Source organism: Mus caroli, unplaced genomic scaffold (assembly GCF_978045245.1).
Source record: "Mus caroli unplaced genomic scaffold, Mus_caroli_1 scaffold_14, whole genome shotgun sequence".
Classification (NCBI taxonomy): Eukaryota; Metazoa; Chordata; class Mammalia; order Rodentia; family Muridae; genus Mus; species Mus caroli.
Genome location: NW_028227269.1, coordinates 29356529 through 29376950, shown reverse-complemented (window position 1 = coordinate 29376950; position 20422 = coordinate 29356529). Strand labels below are relative to the sequence as shown.

The 20422-nt window shown below is 39.6% G+C and overlaps 1 protein-coding gene across 1 annotated transcript; it reads left to right on the top strand.

The window, feature by feature from the left end:
* The first annotated feature begins 223 nt into the window (after nt 1-223).
* Nucleotides 224-19748, top strand: Dld (dihydrolipoamide dehydrogenase). The gene is made up of 14 exons (XM_021179066.3): nt 224-348; nt 1961-2039; nt 6613-6692; nt 8012-8080; nt 8644-8713; nt 9636-9736; nt 10105-10248; nt 10731-10832; nt 15263-15453; nt 16138-16308; nt 16863-17052; nt 17358-17495; nt 18768-18857; nt 18954-19748. The coding sequence occupies exons 1-14, from the start codon at nt 310-312 to the stop codon at nt 19017-19019; spliced, it is 1530 nt and encodes a 509-aa protein (XP_021034725.1). The 5' UTR covers nt 224-309; the 3' UTR covers nt 19020-19748.
* The last annotated feature ends 674 nt before the right edge of the window (nt 19749-20422 follow it).

Below are 20422 nucleotides of genomic sequence, written 5' to 3'. Positions count from 1 at the left end.
TTTCTGTGGGCTTTACTGAAGAAGCAATATTTTTATTTATCTAGTTCGTCTTTAAAGGATAATTTGCAACTGTACTCCAGTCATTTGGGCAACAGTTCTCCAATTCCCCAGCTGCCACAAAGCGCGGCGCCCTTCACGACAGCGCACGACGAAGCGACCGGAAAGCCTCTACCTCTCGGGCCAATCGCGCTGCTCCTCGGCGATGACGTATATGTTGCGCAGGCGCAGGGTGGGGAGACCTTGGATAAGTCTTACCAGGCGTTCAGCGGAGGTGAAAACCCCTGGTTGGAGGGACGGGACCGAGGGACGATGCAGAGTTGGAGCCGTGTGTACCGCTCCTTGGCCAAGGTGAGGGCGGCCTGCGCGGGGAGGATGCTGGACCACGAGCACTTAGACGCCAGTTTGTGGGCCCGGACGCGGCCTGCCGTCGGGAACCGCCGCGGCCCCGCCTCTATGCCGGTTCAGTGCGGCCTCCCGAGGCAGCGGGCAGCGCGAGCCCGGGCTAGGGAGGGCCCTGCTGCGGAATGACTGCCCGCAGCCCCACACGATCCGGACTCGGGTCGAGGGGCCTGGGCCTTCACCCAGGTTCGGGGACGAGTAAATGACCCTTGCCACGCGCGGCCTGCCCCTTCCTACCTTTCGCCTCATCCTAATGCCCCGGGGGGTGGCCTACGCACCTACGGCAGGGAAGTAACCTTGAGGCCCGACTGGCCCAGACATGGTCAGCTCCAACACACCGTCCCGCGAGTTCCTCCTCCAAGGATCTGTTTTCATTCACGTCTCTAAACTAGTGCACTCTGCCATCAGTCAGGCCCTGGGGCTTATAGTTTTAATTGCAGCGGTATGTCGTCCAAACAACTTTCCCATTTCACCTGCCAATTGACTGCGGCCAAATTGAATGTATGAGGCCTAGTGGCAGGGTAGCATGACAACTTTAGGGACAATACAGAAATGAGACTCTTCACAGCTGAGCCGTCCGTGTCCTTAAAAGTTAATGTAACACGCAAAATGTCACTGTTTTAGGGAGAAGGTGAGCTGTGTCTCTCAGTACAGACAGTTCTTTGCTCCTCTTTGGTTGGCATGTCTTGATCTCAGGTGCAGAAGTTGTCTTCAAGTAAAAAACCTTGCTGCATCAGAGTATATTGTCGCTGCTGTCCATTGCTTACTCGCTGTGATAGGAGCTGGAAGTGTGCTTTCTTTATGTGGCCCTGGTCTTAGGAAATGGTAGTCACACTGCTTAGAGAGAGTGAGATTATGATGCAATTTGTGGGACTTCCAGAATGTGAGGCCACTGCGTTGTTGGTACATTTTCCTAGTCCAGTTGGTGGCTTAAGAACATCTTTATAGATCTTATAAGTGATTACAGACTGTTAAGTAGATTTGTTAGGAAGCAGATGAAATGAATGTCATTGAAATACTTAAATGCCTGAATTCAGAGTTTCGGGATTTTAATTAGAATACTAAACTGATCCTTGGCAATGAAATTAACAATGCTTTCTGAAGTTTTAATAAAACTGTAAGCCATTGAATATATTTTTATTAGATTTAATATGAAATGGTTCATTGAATGTTCATGATAATAAAGCAGACCTGGCAAGGTAAGATTGTGAAAGTTTAATATTATGGACAAAAAAGTGAAATTGGTAGGATACTTGTTTGCAGCACAGAAAGTCCATTAATATTAGTGCTTGATACAGTTGTCGACCTTTTAAATTACATGTATTACTTGTGCGCATGCCTGTGGGCATGAGCGTGGCAACATAGAGTACATGAAAGGATGCCAGAAGACAGCTTCTGGGAGTCAGGTCTCTGCCACCATATAGTTCCCACGGATTAAACTTGGGAAGTCACCCTTGGTGGCAGGAGCCTTTAGCCAGCGGGCTATTTTGCCAACCGGTTTTAAAAATTATATTTTACTTAACAGGAAAATTTCTTTTGTCTTTTTTTTTTTCTATTCTAGAAAGGCCATTTCAATCGAATATCTCATGGCCTACAAGGAGTTTCTTCAGTTCCTTTAAGAACTTATGCAGACCAACCAAGTAAGTACCTGATAACAGCAGTTTTCAATCCGACTAGCTGAGGAAAGTGAATGTTAGAGTGACTTGTAGTGTTAGAGTTAATCTGTGTGCTTGTTTACTGTTGTCTGTACACCCTGTATGCTACGAGAGGTAAACATGGCCAAGCCGGTTGGTTCTTAAGGTGAACAGTCCATAAGTGTTCTAAGTGTTTGGAGAAGAGACTGAAACTAAAGCAGGTTACTAGGAGTCTGGGAGAGGACGTCAGGAAAGCCTTCCGAGGAGGTGGAGGGAGTGAGGCGATGAAAAGCTGCCTCAGTGAGAAAGGCCTCAGATGGATCTTAATTCGGGAACCTCCAGGAAAAGCAAGACGACTAGATGGCTGTGCAAAACCCAAGGAATAAGATCAGAGAGGTCGAGGGATCCCAGCACGGAAGTCTTTCTAGGCAGACAGTGTGGATTTTACTCCACTGGTGATGGAGAACTGCAGGTGGGTTTTAAGTTGAGCATTTTTATGTATTACAGCTTTTAAGAATTAATTTTGTCTATTGGGTCAGATTGTGTTGGTTCTTTCAGAGCTGTGATGATGATTTTTGAATTCTTGAATGAAATTCTTTAAGACTACCATTATATACAGAGAAGGGAGCTGTGGGGTGTATAATTTCCTTCTTAATGCTTTCTTGAAGTTTTGAATTTTCTATAAAAAATAGGTGTTTTGGTTTTTTTATAAGCACTTGGAATGGGATAAATGGGTTTTTGGTAAGGTGTTTGACTTACAAAAAGTATTGAAGTGATACATTTACTGAGCCCATTAAAATTTGTATTTAAGAGTATTTTTATTGCCGGACAGTGGTGGTGCACGCCTTTAATCCCAGCACGTGGGAGGCAGAGGCAGGTGGATTTCTGAGTTCGAGGCCAGCCTGGTCTACAAAGTGAGTTCTGGGACAGCCAGGGCTACACAGAGAAACCCTGTCTCGAAAAACCAAAAAAAAAAAAAAGTATTCTTTAATTTTGATCTGTGTTAGGATGTGTGCATGCCACAGTGCAGGTATGGAGATGAGAGGATAGCCTTGGATATCATGTAACAGAATGTTATGGTGTAATCAGAGCCTCCTATTTTAGTCCTTGCACAGGCACTTAGATTTTATGGAGTGAGTCCATGCTGGTTAGTTCTTGTCTACTTGACACAAACTAGAGTTGCCAGGGAAAAGGGACTTTGATTTGAGAAATTCTTCCCATCAGATTGGCCTGTGGGCATGTGTGTAGTGGAAGGGTCCAATCCACTGTAGCAGGTAGGCCTTGGCTATAAAAGAAAGCAAGCTGAGCAAGCCAGTAAGCAGCATTTTTCTAGGCCTTCTGCTTAAGTTCCTGCCTTTAGGTTCCTTCCTGTCTTGGCTTCCCTAAGTTGCTTTTAGTCATGATGTTGATCACAGCAACAAAAAAACAAACTAAGAGACAGTAACCTTTAATCAAGGGGCTGGGGGGGGGGTGTCTCTTGACATTGTCAAATTATAAGTATAAAATTAGTATATTTTAGGATAGATGAAATAGTAATTTTATACACTTACATGAAGCTGAATTATTTACTTAATAGATTTTCCTCTCAAAAATAGAAGCTTTACTGGGGCAAAGACTGATTTTTCTTTAGTACCTAAGATGGCACAGTTGGTCCTCACTGCATGCTTACTGAATAAAAGAAAACTGCAGTCCTGTGTGTTTCAGTTACTGTATCACAGAATGTTCAGCATGGTCACCAGACAGAGTAGTACCAGCTAAAACGCCAGTACTCTTCTCTGACACATGCAGGGCCTAGTTTTGTTCCAGACAGTCTTAAGTTCTCGTGTCTGTCCTGCTTTGGCCACACTTCTCTGTTAGCCTTCCTGTGTTGTGAATAGAGAAGTTCTTAGAGAAGTAGGAGAATCCTTTTGACACTTGGCCCACTGTTTTTATTCTGATTTCGTAGAAGTGTATTGACCAGTGGTTGACCAGCTTGAGGAAATCAAATCTTGTATAGGATGTCTGTTTCAACGCCTAAGAGATGTTTGACTATTCTTATAAAGCAACTTCATCAGGCTGTGTGAGGTCCTGTTCCTGTTGATAAGGACGTGTAGTTCACTTGTAGCAGGCACAGATTCGTTGCAGTTACATCATATTTTCATTCACTGTTTTATTATATTCAGTATCTCAATAAGTATTTAATCTTTGTGCTAAGTTATTAACAGTGATCTAAACAGACACAATTAAGCTTCTCTGTATTTCACAGTCCTCCTGAGGAAGACAGATATCTAACAGATACTTGTAATCATGGTAAACAGTCCAGTGGCTAAGGATAGGGATCTATGAACTCTGTATGTGCATAGGGAATGGTTACATAATTCTTTCTTGAGGATTTTTTGTTTATATATGTAATGACTGTTGTTAATTGTCAACTTGCCTGCATCTGGCATCACCTAGGAGAAAAGTCTGGGGACTTACCCATGAGGTTAGATTAGCCTTTGAAGATACTTAATTACATTACTTGATTGGGAAAATTCATTTTAACTGTGGAGGGGACTACTACGTGGGCAGGGACTAGAGAAAGTGAGCTGAGATCGCTGTTTATGGATGTGATGTCCCCAGCTTCTTCAAGCTCCTGGTGTCCCCTGTCATGATGGATTTAAAGTATCTTGAACTGTGATCGATCCCAAATAAACTCTTTTTTAAGTTACTGTGTTTTGTCACATCAACAAGAAAAGAAACCCAGACATTGTCTGAAGAGGGATATATGGAAATGGGTGACTGTTGTAATATAGAAAGAAGCAGAGTCTATCTAAACTACTAAAAAAGTCATAGTGCTGACACATCGAAGTTTGAGAGTTGATTTCTCAGATAGGAAGTTTGGAGTCAGTAAGGTGTTTTAAGCAGAGCCATCATAGGGTTAAGTTTATTTTAAATATTGTGGTTACTGGTTGGACTTTATGGTAATTTTTTATTTTTCTCTAATCAGATTATAAGAGGCAGGGTAATTATTGTGACTATATGTTCCAAGAGCTTAGTGTTTGGACTGTGAAATGCATGCTGTCAGTATGTAGTTCTAGATAATGAAACAGTGTGTATATGTAGGCTAGCTAATTCTATGCATGTAAGTGACTACTGAAGCTTGGTATTAATGGATGTACAGAATGGGGTGGGAGATGAGATTAGAGAAATACTGAAAAGATGTAGGTGCTATACCTAGCAAGGTGGAGTTGTTTGAGTAACAGACAGGGGGATTAATGAAGACTGAGAAATTTAGATCTGAGCTGCTTGTCAGATCTGGCACAAGGGGTAGTAATATAGGCTGCTGTCAGAATGGGACTGAGGCTAGATGCTCATTCTCTAAAGTCTGGCCTAAGAGAATGTGGGAGGCAGATCTAAGAAAGAAAGCCACATTTACTGAGTGCTTAGTATGTACCCAGCACCTTAGGTTCTTGACATGTATTTTCTGTGGTCATTAACAACTTTGGACTATAGACATCATCACTATTATTCATATGTTGTATTGGTGCTCAAATAACTGAAATTTTTTTTTTTTACTTAAGAATTTGAGTTGTGGGAGCTGGAGAGATAGCTCAGCAGTTAAGAGCACTGACTGCTGCTTTTCCAGGCGTCCTGAGTTCAATTCCCAGCAACCACACGGTGGCTCACAACCATCTGTAATGGGATCCAATGCCCTCTTCTGGTGTGTCTGAAGGCAGCTACAGTACTCATATACATAAAATAAATAAATAAATCTTTAAAAAAAAAGAATTTGAGTGGTATAGTTATTATTTGAACTTATATCATATACAACTAAGGTTCTATAGTTATTAAATAGAATTGTTTAAATCCTTCTTTTGTTCTTAAAGACTAAACATTTTTGAGATTATGTTCAGAAAGTGAATTGTTTCAATTTAAGATTTCAGATGATGAGCACTTTGGAATAAGAGTGAGTATATCATATTTATGGGAGACATTTGCAAAATAACTTGGAGATTAAGGCTAGTGACAGTTTAAACCATTTTCAGCCCTCAACATTCTGTATTATCACTATAAAGGAAGGGGTGTGTGTATGTGTGTGTGTGTGTGTGTGTGTGGTTAATTTGCAGATGAGGGGTTAAAATGAAGCAGGTCAAATTACTCACCTAAGGTCACCTCATTAATGGTTGAAAGCTTTGCTTTTTTTGTGATTTTAATATATGAAGGTTGAAACTAAAGAATGTGATTGTATTAAATAGAAGAATACCAGAGGTAGAGTCAATAACTAGATAGTTGAGGCTAGTCAGTTTATATCTGAACCTCTTATGTCATCCTTGCCCTCCTCATGTTAAAGGGGAGTTATGTCATCTGGCCTACAATAACCAGTAAGTAGCAGCTGGATATAGATAGGGTTCATAACCTAGGACTTAGTTGTATTTACATATCTTATAATGACTACAAGATAAAAGTGAGATCTCAAATGTTGTGCCATTTTTAGATGCATCAGAGTACACCAGATATCTTGGAACAAAATAATGGCATATTGAACATGCTGATTAGTTGGAGTGTTTTGGTAAATGCTAGTAATTTACCATTTTATATCAATCTGTTCTTGTTACAGTTGAGGCTGACGTGACAGTGATAGGTTCTGGCCCTGGAGGATATGTTGCTGCCATCAAATCTGCCCAGTTAGGCTTTAAGGTAAGATAGACCCGAAGTAGAGGTTGCTTTGTTTTATTATGGACCAAGCTGGTTTTAGTCACAAAATACTTTGCAGGTAAACACATGGAAAATAATTTTTAAAATATTTTTAAAAAAACATCTTTATCTTTGGATGTTTTATATGCATTCATGTATGTTTGTGCCCTGTACGCATGTGGTGCCCACATGAGGCTAGAAGATGGCATCTGATCCTTTGGGACTGGAGTTACAGACAGTTGTGAACTGCTGTGTGGATGCTGGGAATTGAACCCAGGTCCCTTAGAAGAGTGGCTACTTCTCTTAACCAACTGAGCCACCTCTCAAGTTCAGGACATTATTCTTTTTAACTATTGATTGTTTGTAAACCTGATACTGATGGGCTTTATTGAGTGTAGAAGTCTCATGGTATAGAAAAGCCAGCTATTTTTCTTCTGAAATACTTCATTTGGGTTTGTAAATGTATTTGAGATAACAGTGTTAACAGTAAAACAATGTGGTAATGTTGGACAAAAATCTTTTTAGAATAACTCACTCTAGAATTAGCCTAGTTTCTATTATTCAGATGATAAAATTCAAAGGGTTCTTTTTTAAAAAAAAAACAAAAACTTTTTATTGATTCTAAATGAATTTTACATCATGTACCCCAATCCCACTCATCTCTCCATTCCCTCTTCTGCCCTTGCAACCCCCTCCCCCCAAGAAATTGAAAAAAGAATAAAAAAAACCATCTGTGGAAGATGTAGTGTGCCAGTGTCCCACAGTCCACCTTGTGTCCACACAGCTTTACTTGTGTGCCAGTGTCCCACAGTCCACCCTTCTGTCTGTACATCTTTACTTGTGTGCCAGTGTTCCACAGTCCACCCTTCTGTCTGTACATCTTTACTTGTGTGCCAGTGTTCCACAGTCTACCCTTCTGTCTGTACATCTTTACTTGTGTGCCAGTGTCCCACAGTCCACCCTTCTGTCCACACAGCTTTACTTGTGTGCCAGTGTCCCACAGTCCACCCTTCTGTCCACACAGCTTTACTTGGCAGATGTTTGTTGCAGTGAATCAGCGGTCTGCTTCTAAGCCTCTGGCTTCTACACCATCAATACTGACTTTTCACTGAGACTCCTCTCAGATATCCTGTTGTTGCCCTGTGTCATGGAGCTCCTGCAGCTTTGGATCTGCAGGATTGGCCCTCAGAGGGTACTTTGAGTCTGAAGAAACACAGATTGAGTAACTTACTTTACAGACCAATTAAGACATATATTTGGAATCTTAGTGAAATAAAACATGCATGTTACCTGTTATTAAATAATGTTCTCTTTGATTTTAGACAGTCTGCATTGAGAAAAATGAGACACTAGGTGGAACATGCTTGAACGTTGGTTGTATTCCTTCAAAGGTAAGCATTTGTTTCGCACGCTGTAGAGATTGCTTTTTATTAGCTGCTGACTGCAGAGATGTATGGAGACCAACTTGGTGGTCTAATACCGTTCTTATAAGGAATCTGAAGATGTTTATGCGACTTTTTTTCTGTGTAAATCTTCTATTGCTGACACCCTCTTGAATGTCATATATTCTGGAAGTTCTTCCTGTCCCAGACTTTTTTGTTCTGGTTTTGTTTTTGTTTTCTCTTTAGCTTTCCATTGCTACTGAAAAGATAATTAGTAAAATTTTGTTCTTAAAATTCTTGCCTGTGAAAACAGGTCCCTTTTAACCTGCCACCTTGAAATGTGTTCTTATTGTTTTACTTTTAAAGAATATAGCAGCTTTGTTTTGTTTTTTATTCTTGTTTGTCTATGACGTTTTAGTCAGTATTATTTATCTTAGGTTAATTGTGTGAGAAGGAAAGATGAATTTGTATGGTAGTATGTACTATTTTAAATAGAAATGTAATTTTGTACATGCTTTCTTGTTACAGAGCCTGTTTATGCATATTTGGTAAATTTGCCTTACTTTTTTTAGGCTTTATTAAATAATTCTCATTATTACCATATGGCCCATGGAAAAGATTTTGCATCTAGGGGAATTGAAAGTAAGTATACCTTTTATAGTTAGTACCATATGTATTTGACCTTTATGGTAAATACTGATGTGTGTGAACAGATAGTTATTGAAGGATAACTGAGATAAAAAAAATCTTGAAATTTGGAGAGATTTACATAGAATGTTTAGTTCAGACTACCATCACAGCTTCTATGCCTTTGCACAGAAGTAGGTTTCTGAAAGAGGCTGTGTAGGCAGTCCATTCAGTGTATAGATGCTGTGTGTATGTTACAGCAGGTATGTCACACTCTGTGAAAGTACCCTGATGTTAGAAGACATAGGAGTGTCAGGAAACATGCAATATAGATAGGCAAGCTTTTCCTGTTAGCTTGGTGGCCTTTGTCAGTCAGAAATGTCTAAGAGTCTGTCTATGTGTTGACTTCATGGACTGATTGCTATGTCTTTACCTCTGCAGTTCTGTTGAGTTGAATTACATTGTTGCTTTAATGTTCTGAGTTAAATGAATTTAAAACCTAGTTGATTAAATTCATTACGCTTTTTTATATTTTGGAATATTCAAATATATACTTGTTTTTGTTTCATGAAGTTTTAACCTTTGTTTTTATTTATAATTTCAGGTGATGTTCTACTTTGTCATTTTTACTTTATCTATCTTCCAGACTAATAACCATCATAAAGTATTTGTAGGATGTGCACAGTGAAATAGGATGTTTCTGCTTTGGGCTGCATTTTTGGCACAGATGCACATTTAACAGTGCTTGACAGGGTCTGTTATTTTGACCTGATGTGGCTTTGCTGGGTGTAGTCATGACAGTCATTAAGTTTTAGAAGTTAATGCTATCTTTTACAAAGTTTTATCAACATTAAGATGAATATTTTCAGATCTTGGGAACTATCACATATTGCTTCCAGAGTTTAAATAATGAAAAGATTTATTTAACAAATTACAGTACCAGAAGTTCGCTTGAATTTAGAGAAGATGATGGAGCAGAAGCATTCTGCAGTAAAAGCATTAACAGGGGGAATTGCTCACTTATTCAAACAAAATAAGGTTGGTGTCCAGTGCTCAGATCTGTTTTATTTTACATATACATAAAATAATTGCTTTGTGCTAATAGCCATGTTTTATGATCTTGACCTGCTGTGGGATATTGATTTAATTTATAATAGTACTAAAACATTGAAAAATTAATGTAATACATTTATTATAATCCAAACCCTATAAAGAATAAAAACCAAAAGAAAATCCAAAATTACACTACCCTTAAACACCTATCTCTGAGATAGTGTTTTTTGCTGCTACATGTATTGTATATTTTTAAGGAATTTTATGTTCTGTATTACCTAGAGTATTGTTCCTGTTACTCCTATCAGAAAAACATTGAAACATTGTGAATTTGTAAATATTACTTTATAAAGGTTGTTCACGTCAATGGATTTGGAAAGATAACTGGCAAGAATCAAGTTACAGCTACAAAAGCTGATGGCAGCACTCAGGTTATTGATACCAAAAACATCCTTGTAGCTACGGGCTCAGAAGTTACTCCTTTTCCTGGAATCACGGTATTTATGCTTTCTGATTCATCTCTTACAACCTAACAGGTTTTTATAAGTTTATGCTGTTTATCAATGCTGACTGAAACACTAATTTGGCAACCATTTAGCATTGCAGAGTTAGTTCTCATTATTTTGTAGTAATTATGATAAGATGTAGAACACTTTATAATATATTTGAGTTCAGCATAAAGGTAAGCAGGCATGGTGGTGAGTGTCTGTGATCCCAGCATTTGGGAGGCAGAGGCAGGAAAGGAAGATTGTTATGGGGTCAGTGGTTAGCAGGGTTAGCAGCCAGGACTACATAGTAAGACTGTCTCTGTCAAGTGATAACATTTCAGAGTAGCATTTTGAATGCTAAAGAAGTTGTGATATATCTATAGATAGCATCAAAGCAAACAAATGATGTAAAGTTTTATTGGATGACATCAAGATAATGTCATACTAGGTTTTCAGAAGTGATTGTGATTGTTGCTTTGCTCTCTTTATAGATCGATGAAGATACTATAGTGTCGTCTACAGGAGCTTTATCCTTAAAAAAAGTTCCCGAGAAGCTGGTTGTTATTGGGGCAGGAGTGATTGGTGTGGAACTGGTAAGGAGGACTTCCCTTTTCTTTTTTAAGGCAATTTTTTATTAGATATTTTCGTCATTTACATTTCAAATGCTATCCCCAAAGCCCCCTATTTCTTCCCCCCCACCCTGCTCTACAACCCACCCACTCCCACTTCCTAACCCTGGCATTCCCCTGTACTGGGGCATATAATCTTCGCAAGACCAAGGGCCTCTCCTCCCAGTGATGGCCGACTAGGCCATCCTCTGCTACATATGCAGCTAGAGACACAGCTCTGGGGGTACTGGTTAGTTCATACTGTTGTTCCACCTATAGGGTTGCAGACCCCTTTAGCTCCTTGGGTACTTTCTCTAGCTCCTTCATTAGGGGCCCTGTGTTCTATCCAATAGATGACTGTGAGCATCCACTTCTATATTTTCCAGGCACTGGCATAGCCTCACAAGAGAGAGCTATGTCAGGGTCTTGTCAGCAAAATCTTGCTGGCATATGCAATAGTGTCTGGGTTTGGTGGTTGTATATGGAATGGATCCCCAGGTGGGGCAGTCTCTGGATGGTTGTTCCTTCTGTCTCAGCTCCAAACTTTGCCTCTATAACTCCTTCCATGGATATTTTGTTCCTCATTCTAAGAAGGAGTGAAGTATCCACACATTGGTCTTCCTTCTTCTTGATTTTCTTGTGTTTTCCACTTGTATCTTGGGTATTTTAAGTTTCTGGGCTAATATCCCCTTATCAGTGAGTGCATATCATGTGTGTTCTTTTGTGATTGGGTTACCTCACTCAGGATGATATCCTCCAGATCCATCCATTTGCCCAAGAATTTCATGAATTCATTGTTTTTAATTGCTGAGTAGTACTCCATTGTGTAAATGTACCACATTTTCTGTATCCATTCCTCTGTTGAGGGACATCTGGGTTCTTTCCAGCTTCTGGTTTTTATTAATAAGGCTGCTATGAACATAGTGGAGCATGTGTCCTTATTACAAGTTGGAACATCTTCTGGGTATATGTCCACAAGAGGTATTGCTGAATCTTCTGGTAGTACTATGTCCAATTTTCTGAGGAACCGCCAGACTGATTTCCAGAGTGGTTGTACAAGCTTGCAATCCCACCAACAATGAAGGAGTGTTCCTCTTTCTCCACATCCTCTCCAGCATCTGCTTTCACCTGTATTTTTGATCTTAGCCATTCTGACTGGTGTGAGGTGGAATCTCAGGGTTGTTTTGATTTGCATTTCCATGATGATTAAGGTTGTTGAACATTTTTTCAGGTGCTTCTCTGCCATTCAGTATTCCTCCAGTGAGAATTCTTTGTTTAGCTCTGTACCCCATTTTTGTTTTGTTTTGGTTTTTTTGAGACAGGGTTTCTCTGTATAGCTCTGGCTGTCCTGGAACTCACTTTGTAGACCAGGCTGGCCTCAAACTCAGAAATCCGCCTGCCTCTGCCTCCTGAGTGCTGGGATTAAAGGCGCGCGCCACCACGCCCTTTGATGTACCCCATTTTCTAGTAGGGTTATTTGATTTTCTGGATTTCATCTTCTTGAGTTCTTTATATATATTGGATATTAGTCCCATATCTGATTTAGGATTGGTAAAGATCCTTTCCTAATCTGTTGGTGGCCTTTTTGTCTTATTGACGGTGTCTTTTGCCTTACAGAAGCTTTGCAATTTTATGAGGTCCCATTTGTCAATTCTCCAGACCCCTGGATTTTCCTTTTCTTGCTGCTCTGTGATTGAAAGGGACTTAGAACCTCTTCTTGGAGGCTAGAGGGATAGCTTAATGGTTAGCAGCACATACTATTTTATCACATTTATTTAGCACATACTCAAAAGGACAAGATTGGGAAGGTTTTAGGCAGTCATCTCAAAAGGGAGAGATGGCTCAGTGCTTAAGAGCACAAGAGTACCTCTTGCAGAAGAGCTTGGTTCAGTTCCCAGCACCCAGATGGTGACTTTCAACTATCTATTGCTCCAGTTCTAGAGAATCTGTGCCCTCTTCTTGCTTCTGAGGACACCGGGCATATACGTGGTACCCAGACATCCATTCAGGCAATCACCCATTTATGTAAAATAAAAATGAGTCTTAAAACAAAACAAAAAACCTACTTCTATTTGTTTTGTTGCGGTTGTTGTTGTTTTGGTATAACATATCAGGTCAGTCGTTGAGTTTTGCTTAAAACTGCCAGTAATAACAGACACACCTTTTCTTTTAACATAACTTATTTAGGTAAATCATTAGTCTTTAGTATGCCCTTTGTTTTATAGTCTGCATCTTTGTTTTCTCATCATTTCTGAGCATTGAAACTGGTCTCTCTTTTTTATCTGATAACCCTTGACATATGAAAAATAGTCTTCCTCTGCGATCCCCAGGGTGATATCTGCGCCTGCAGGAAAGTAGACCCTTTGGATTGGTGTCAGCCTGGCTGAAGAGCCTTTGTTTCCCTAGCTGAGTACTAGTCTCTGCCATGGCCGCTTACTTCCTCTCTTGTGCTCTACCTTACTGGCACGCTGTCTCTCCTACCCTTACATGACTTCCTGAGTAACGGGCAGGAAAAAGCGTGGGCTGGACAGGACTCCTCACCTTGTGCTCATGCTCCAGATTTGAAAGCACTTTGTCTCACAGTTCTCCTGTTGTTGTTCTTCTGCTACTGGGAGTAACGTCTTCCCTAAGAGTGACATCTTCACCTCTTCTTTGTACTTCATAACGTGTTTTTCTGCCTTCTCAGTGACTCAGTTCTGTGGTGTTTGTTTCTTTTCTTTCTTTAAACTTGGTCTGCTTTCTACCTGCTATTCTCTCCCTTATTTTTTGAGAGAAGGTCTCCTATAGCCCTGACTGGCCTAGAACTTGCTATGTAGATTAGTCTGGCCTTGAACAGATTTCCTGCCTCTGCCACCCGAGTTTCTGTTTATTTTCCTTTTGATTTATAGTTGAACATGCTCTGTTTATACCTGGGTATCACACATTCTCAGGTGCATTTTCTTGCACACACATGCTTATATTTATGTCAGAAAGCCTTCTTGTGAGCACACGCGCATGTGCACATGCACACCCACATACACACACACGCACACACACCCAGTCACCTTCTTTTCTTTCCCGTCTCGTGCAGGATTTACATCTACCGTCTGCTTTATCTTTTTTTTAATGGCTTATTCAGATTTCTTTTTTTTTTTAAAGATTTATTTATTTATTTTATGTATGTGAGTACATTGTAATTATCCTCAGACACACCAGAAGAGGGCATCAGATCCCATTACAGATGGTTGTGAGCCACCATGTGGTTGCTGGGAATTGAACTTAGGACCTCTGGAAGAGCAGTCAGCACTCTTACCCGCTGAGCCATTTTTCCAGCCCCAGATTTCTTTTTTTTAATTGAGACTTTCTTACACGCTTATATTTTCATAACATCCACCCTCCATTCTCTCCACTCCAGATTTTCCTCTGTCCCTCCCACCACTTGCCCTGTCACCTTCGTGTATTCCCTCTAAACTCACTGAGTCCCTTTAGTGCTGTGTGCATGGGCAAAGGCCATCTCTTGGAGCATGGATTCCTGTAGAAAACGTAACCTCTGCAGCACCTTCTCATCTAGGGGTGGGATTTTATCAGCCCCTCCCTGTCCATGAGAAGATGATGGTGGTCTTAATCTTGTACAGGTCTTATACATGCAGGCACAGCCACCATGATAGGAGTTCCTTGTCTGCAGTGCCCTGCCATGCCAGCAAATACTGTTTTGCTATGAATGTTTGATGGCTCTTACAATCTTCCTGTCCTAATTTCTGCAATGATTGTTGAGCCTTGGGGGAAGGGATGTGCTATACGTTTACAGTTGGGTGCACCATAGCCTCTCGTTTTTTCTGTACAGTATTTCTGTGTTAGTCACCATCTACTGTACAAAGAGGATGCTGTGATGAAGGCTGAGAGATTCATTAATCCAGGTTCAGGGCAGGTCCTGGCTTTACAGCTGAAGCCAGGGCAAGATTAACATCATACTTCTTTAATCTTAGGACCTGTGTGCTTCTTCTCTGCCTTAGACTCTCTTCTCTCAGTCAGTGCTATAGTTGGTTTCCTTCACTCTCCCATGTAAATGTTACATAGACGGAAGGAAGCCTTGTGCAGTCATGCTATCTAAGCTGGCCCTGGATCTGTTTTCTCCTCCTCCTTATAGCTCTTTATGATCCTCCAGCATGAAATTTATGTATTGGCAGTTGACTTCCTCTACCATATTGTAAAGTTCCCAGGGACACCAGATTTTATTGTTTAGTAACAAATGCCTAATGATTCACAATGGATCTGGCTTATAGTAAGTAAATGTGGAATAGATAACTAATAGATAATCCTAAACGGGTTTCCTTTTAAGCCCTAGAACTTCCCCTAAATATTACAATATTTGAGATCATTAGTAAATGTTGCTATAGAAACTTAGGTGATTTACTTTTCTTAAAAATTAATTTTAGGGTTCAGTTTGGCAAAGACTTGGTGCAGATGTGACAGCAGTTGAATTTTTGGGTCATGTGGGTGGAATTGGAATTGACATGGAGATATCAAAAAATTTTCAACGTATACTTCAGAGGCAAGGATTTAAGTTTAAACTGAATACAAAAGTTACTGGTGCCACCAAGAAGTCAGATGGAAAAATTGATGTGTCGTAAGTATGATACATTTGTTTTTGGCAAATCATCCTTGCTTATCTCAAAAAGTACTCGTCAGATTAGTAAATGTCGTGTAAACTTTTTATAACTCAGAATTATCTTAACGCTTCGTAGTACACAGTATTGCCCATCAAATTAGCCAGTTAAAATTTATGAATTAGTTGATGCAAAAAAAATTTAATCAGATAGTTTCTTTGTGATAATTTTCATTATATATATGTATTCATAAAATTTAAAGTCCCTTGTGTTTAGAAATTTTCATTTAGCATTGTTAGAACATGGGGAGTTTGGTGATGGTTTACTTAAATTAATAACATGTATCTGATACTCATTAAATATTTACCTAATTTAACAAAGTAACTTCACAATCAGACAGTTGGTAAGAGGCTTGAACATGGAATCTTTCTGAGATCTTTGGTTTATTTTGAGGTCCTGGGGACAAAACCCTAAAGATGTCATGCATGCTAAGCAAGTTTTCTACCACTAAGCTCCATCTTCAGCCATGAGACTATGTTCTTACCTCTGTGTTACACTGCCTGGTTTTATGAGATTTTAAGAATAAACTTTTAAGAATTTGCATGACTTGTGTGTATAATGAAATAAAGACACTAGAAATGTCATGGCTCCTTTCAGCTGTTGATGCAGGTATGTGTTTACAGTTAACACTGTTTGTTATTCAGTGTCGAAGCTGCTTCTGGCGGTAAAGCTGAAGTTATCACTTGTGATGTACTCTTGGTTTGCATTGGTCGGCGGCCCTTTACTCAGAATTTGGGGCTAGAAGAACTTGGAATTGAACTAGATCCCAAAGGTAGAATTCCAGTCAATAACAGATTTCAAACTAAAATTCCAAAGTAAGTTGAATAATTACCTATGTTTTCTTTTTAAAAATGTTATGTGCATGATATTTTTGGCTCTCTCTAAAGATAAAAACAGACCCATGATGAGGCAGGTATATTGTAAAGAAATACCTAGCATTTCTTCCCTAGTAATTTGATCAAGGTTGTAAAAGTGATAGTAGTAAAGACTGTATTAATCCTTTCTAGTTACTAATATCTTAGTTGAAAATGTTTTATTTGCTATTCAACTATCTTATTTAGAGATGAAATTTTGCTCTGTGGTCTAGGCTAGTCTTGAACTAGACTCTAGTGATCCTCATATCTCTCTCAGGCTTGAGAGTGTTGGGCATTTTCAATAATTATAAATTTATTTTAGATACTGTTTTGAAAATAAGACTGTGTAAATTAAATATAAGTAATTGAATTTTTATGGCTCAAAGATTAGATATTTAGCTCTGGTGTCTAAAGAGCTGATTGGATTGACTGTACCTTTTGGTGATTTACTAGTTAGACTGTGCTTCTGTGGTATAACTAAATTTCCTTTGACGTGAGTTTCTTTTTCCTGGTAGTATCTATGCTATTGGAGATGTGGTTGCTGGTCCAATGTTGGCTCACAAAGCAGAAGATGAAGGCATCATCTGTGTTGAAGGGATGGCAGGCGGTGCTGTGCACATTGATTATAATTGTGTGCCATCAGTGATTTACACACACCCCGAGGTTGCTTGGGTTGGCAAATCAGAAGAACAGTTGAAAGAAGAGGTAATCCTAAGGATGGGCAGTTTTACTCCATCATGGGACTTAAACTAATGGCACCAGTGACTAGAAAGCATTATCTTTGCCTTTAATAACTCTGTAGAACATTAGAGCTTATGTATACTTGGCTTTGGAATACAGCCAAATGGCATTTATATTTGCTTACATTTCTTCCTACACTAAATTTTATTCTGTGTGCCCTGAACAGTTACTTGCAGGGGTTTTCTTTCTTAACATTTGGGAGATGGTTTCACTAATGCGAACAAACTTATAGAATGCTTAATATATGCTCTCATTTATGTTCTCCCCAGGGTATTGAGTTCAAAATTGGAAAATTCCCCTTTGCTGCAAACAGCAGAGCTAAAACAAATGCTGACACAGATGGCATGGTGAAGATTCTTGGACATAAGTCAACAGATAGAGTTCTGGGAGCACATATTCTAGGACCAGTAAGTATCGCAGTCGGAGGAGCCCCAGTAAGGTCTCTGGGAATCATTTCATAGATGGAATTTGGTACACTTGTTGTCTCTATTCTGCTGTTGCTAATGTGAGTGAGAGTTTTGTGCATTGCTCTTAGCAAGGTACCACAGCAGCACCTGCACAGTCTTGCCTGCCATATCACCTACTTGCATACTGCCTGTTCACCACTAGTGCACGAGTGATGTTTGACACCTCAGACTGGTGGGATGAAGCCTGCTGACTCTGCTGTCACTGTGCTCTGCCCTCCCTGCCTTTCTCACCTCATCTTTCTGCTCTTCCTCGCTCATTAACTTTTTAAATTTTTATTTTATGTGTATGGGTGTTTGCCTACATTCATGTTTGTGCACAACGTGCATAAAGTGCCCACAGAGGCTGGGAAAGAGCTTTGGATCCACTGAGACTAGAGTTGTGAGCTACTATGTGGTTGCTGGGAGCCAAACCTGGGTCCTCTACGAGAGCAGCCAGTGCCATCTCTCCTGCCCCACTCTCCTTTTCTTAGTAGGCCAGGCTTGATAGGCAGTTTGGGGCATGGACACGTGCATAGTGTGCCCTTGGTGTAACCACTCTGCTTCCAGACTTTTGTCACCTCCTGAGGAAAGACTTAGACATCACTGAGTCTGAAGTCTATTTCCCTGCTGTGTGGTACAACAGTAAAGTTAACAGTTCTTCCTGGGACACTTGTTATGACTTTAAAACTTACTGTTCATATTTACTTTGGCAGCATTGTGGGAGAGGTGCTGTTTTTCAGACAAGCATACACACATAAAAATAGCAAAGTGGCTTCAGAGCTCAAGCTTCTCTTCTGTCAGACTTTGTCCTGTCAGACTTTTCTCCTGTCAGACTTTCTCTTGTTAGACTTTTTCCTACGGTTTTTTTTTTGTTTGTTTTTTTGTTTTTTTTTTTTAAGATTTATTTATTTATTATATGTAAGTACACTGTAGCTGTCTTCAGACACACCTGAAGAGGGAGTCAGATCTTGTTAGGGATGGTTGTGAGCCACCATGTGGTTGCTGGGATTTGAACTTCGGAACTTCAGAGGAGCAGTCGGGTGCTCTTACCCACTGAGCCATCTCACCAGCCCTCCTAGGGTTTTCTTGACTGGGAAACTTTTCTGATTTCTTCAACTGTTGTGATAATAGAGGTTTAGACAAAAACTGTGAAAGCCTAAAAGCCAGATTTTTTTTTTTTTTAAATCATAGCATGGAGTTACTTTTGCCTTAAAAACAATTTTTCATTTCAAGGGTGCTGGAGAAATGGTGAATGAGGCGGCCCTGGCATTGGAATATGGTGCTTCCTGTGAAGATATAGCTCGAGTCTGCCATGCGCATCCGGTAATTATTACCAATACACACAGGCTTAATGGCTACCCCCGTGTTCTTTTGATCTGTAACTACCCAGGTTTAATTGTGAATTGTTTTCCCTTGCAGACCTTATCAGAGGCTTTTAGAGAAGCAAACTTGGCTGCAGCTTTTGGAAAACCAATCAACTTTTAATTAGAAGATTGTTTTTCTTAAAATCTGGAAGCTTTTGTCAACATTACATTTTTGAACAGGATAATCTTCCAGTTCCAAGGATTTGCAGGATGAAATTATGAAACTTGTGGAAGGTCTTTAGTAGGTTTGAACAGAATGGGATAACCATGTACCTATATGTCACGTATCTTGTTCCAGGGCATTAATGCAAACAGAAAACTACATATAGAAGAATCCTGGAAAGTTTTTGACCTGTTTTCATACTGTCTACGAGATTCAACTTCACTGAATTAGCACTAATAGATTTTACCTCTAATTTAGTGGAGGTGAATCTGTTGACAAGGAAGGAGCTGGAGAATATGTGTGAACAACTTGAAGAAAACTGGCAAAGTTACTTTAAATTTGGTTTTCATATTGGAAACGAGTCAGTGACTAGAACAAGATTCAAATATGTACAAACAGCTTATGTAAATAAAACTGATTGTCTCTCATTTATTTAACTTCCAAATTCCTGGCAGTTTAAGAGGTAGAAATACATGTTACCTAAATGAAGATTTTTGTCTACAGAAGTATTAAATGGAGACTCATGATTATACCAGGGAATGAAGATACCAAAATAAACATGTCTTAAATATTTATTTACTGGTTATTCTGAGTGTATATTAAGATTGTTCTAATTCTCACTACCTCTGATTACCTTTTATTTTGAATTGTCACGTCTGCAGCACTGAATGTTCACACTGTCCAACAGTTCTAAGGTGTTGGTGTGGTCACTGCCCTTTGATTTCCTTTACAGATAACTACTAACCTGTGCTTTAGCCAGCTGTGCTTCAGGAGGGGGAAGGGAAGCGCTCGTGTGTGTACAGATGACTACTAACCTGTGCTTTAGCCAGCTGTGCTTCAGGAGGGGGAAGGGAAGCGCTCGTGTGTGTAGTTTCCATGTGGATTTCCTTGGCTTAGTAAATGGTCTATTTATCTTTTTATGTTTTTAATCTTAGTAAATGGCCATTTTTTAAGAGTGCTACAGTTTATATTTATTGATGTTATTGAATGTCTAAATGTTAAAATGACTTGAGTATCTCAACGAAGGCAATGAACTAAACACTAGTACTTTGTTACATCTAAGTTTTTCATTTCAGATTTATTGAGTACCTCCTAAATTGATAACTACTTAAAAATATACAAAGAAAAGTTATTCACTTGACTGCAACTTAAAGGATACAGTTTTAAGCCAAGTGGGAATAATATTGACTCTGAGTATTGTTATGTGAAGTACAGGCTAAACATTTAATTATCTGTAAAGACATGAAAGATCAGTGACATTCAGAGGCTTTAATATTGTTGCACGATTGTAGTTCAAAGATTTTACTTGTTTCTAATCTTTAATTACTTCTCTCTACAATTTTTTTTGGGGGGGGGGTGGA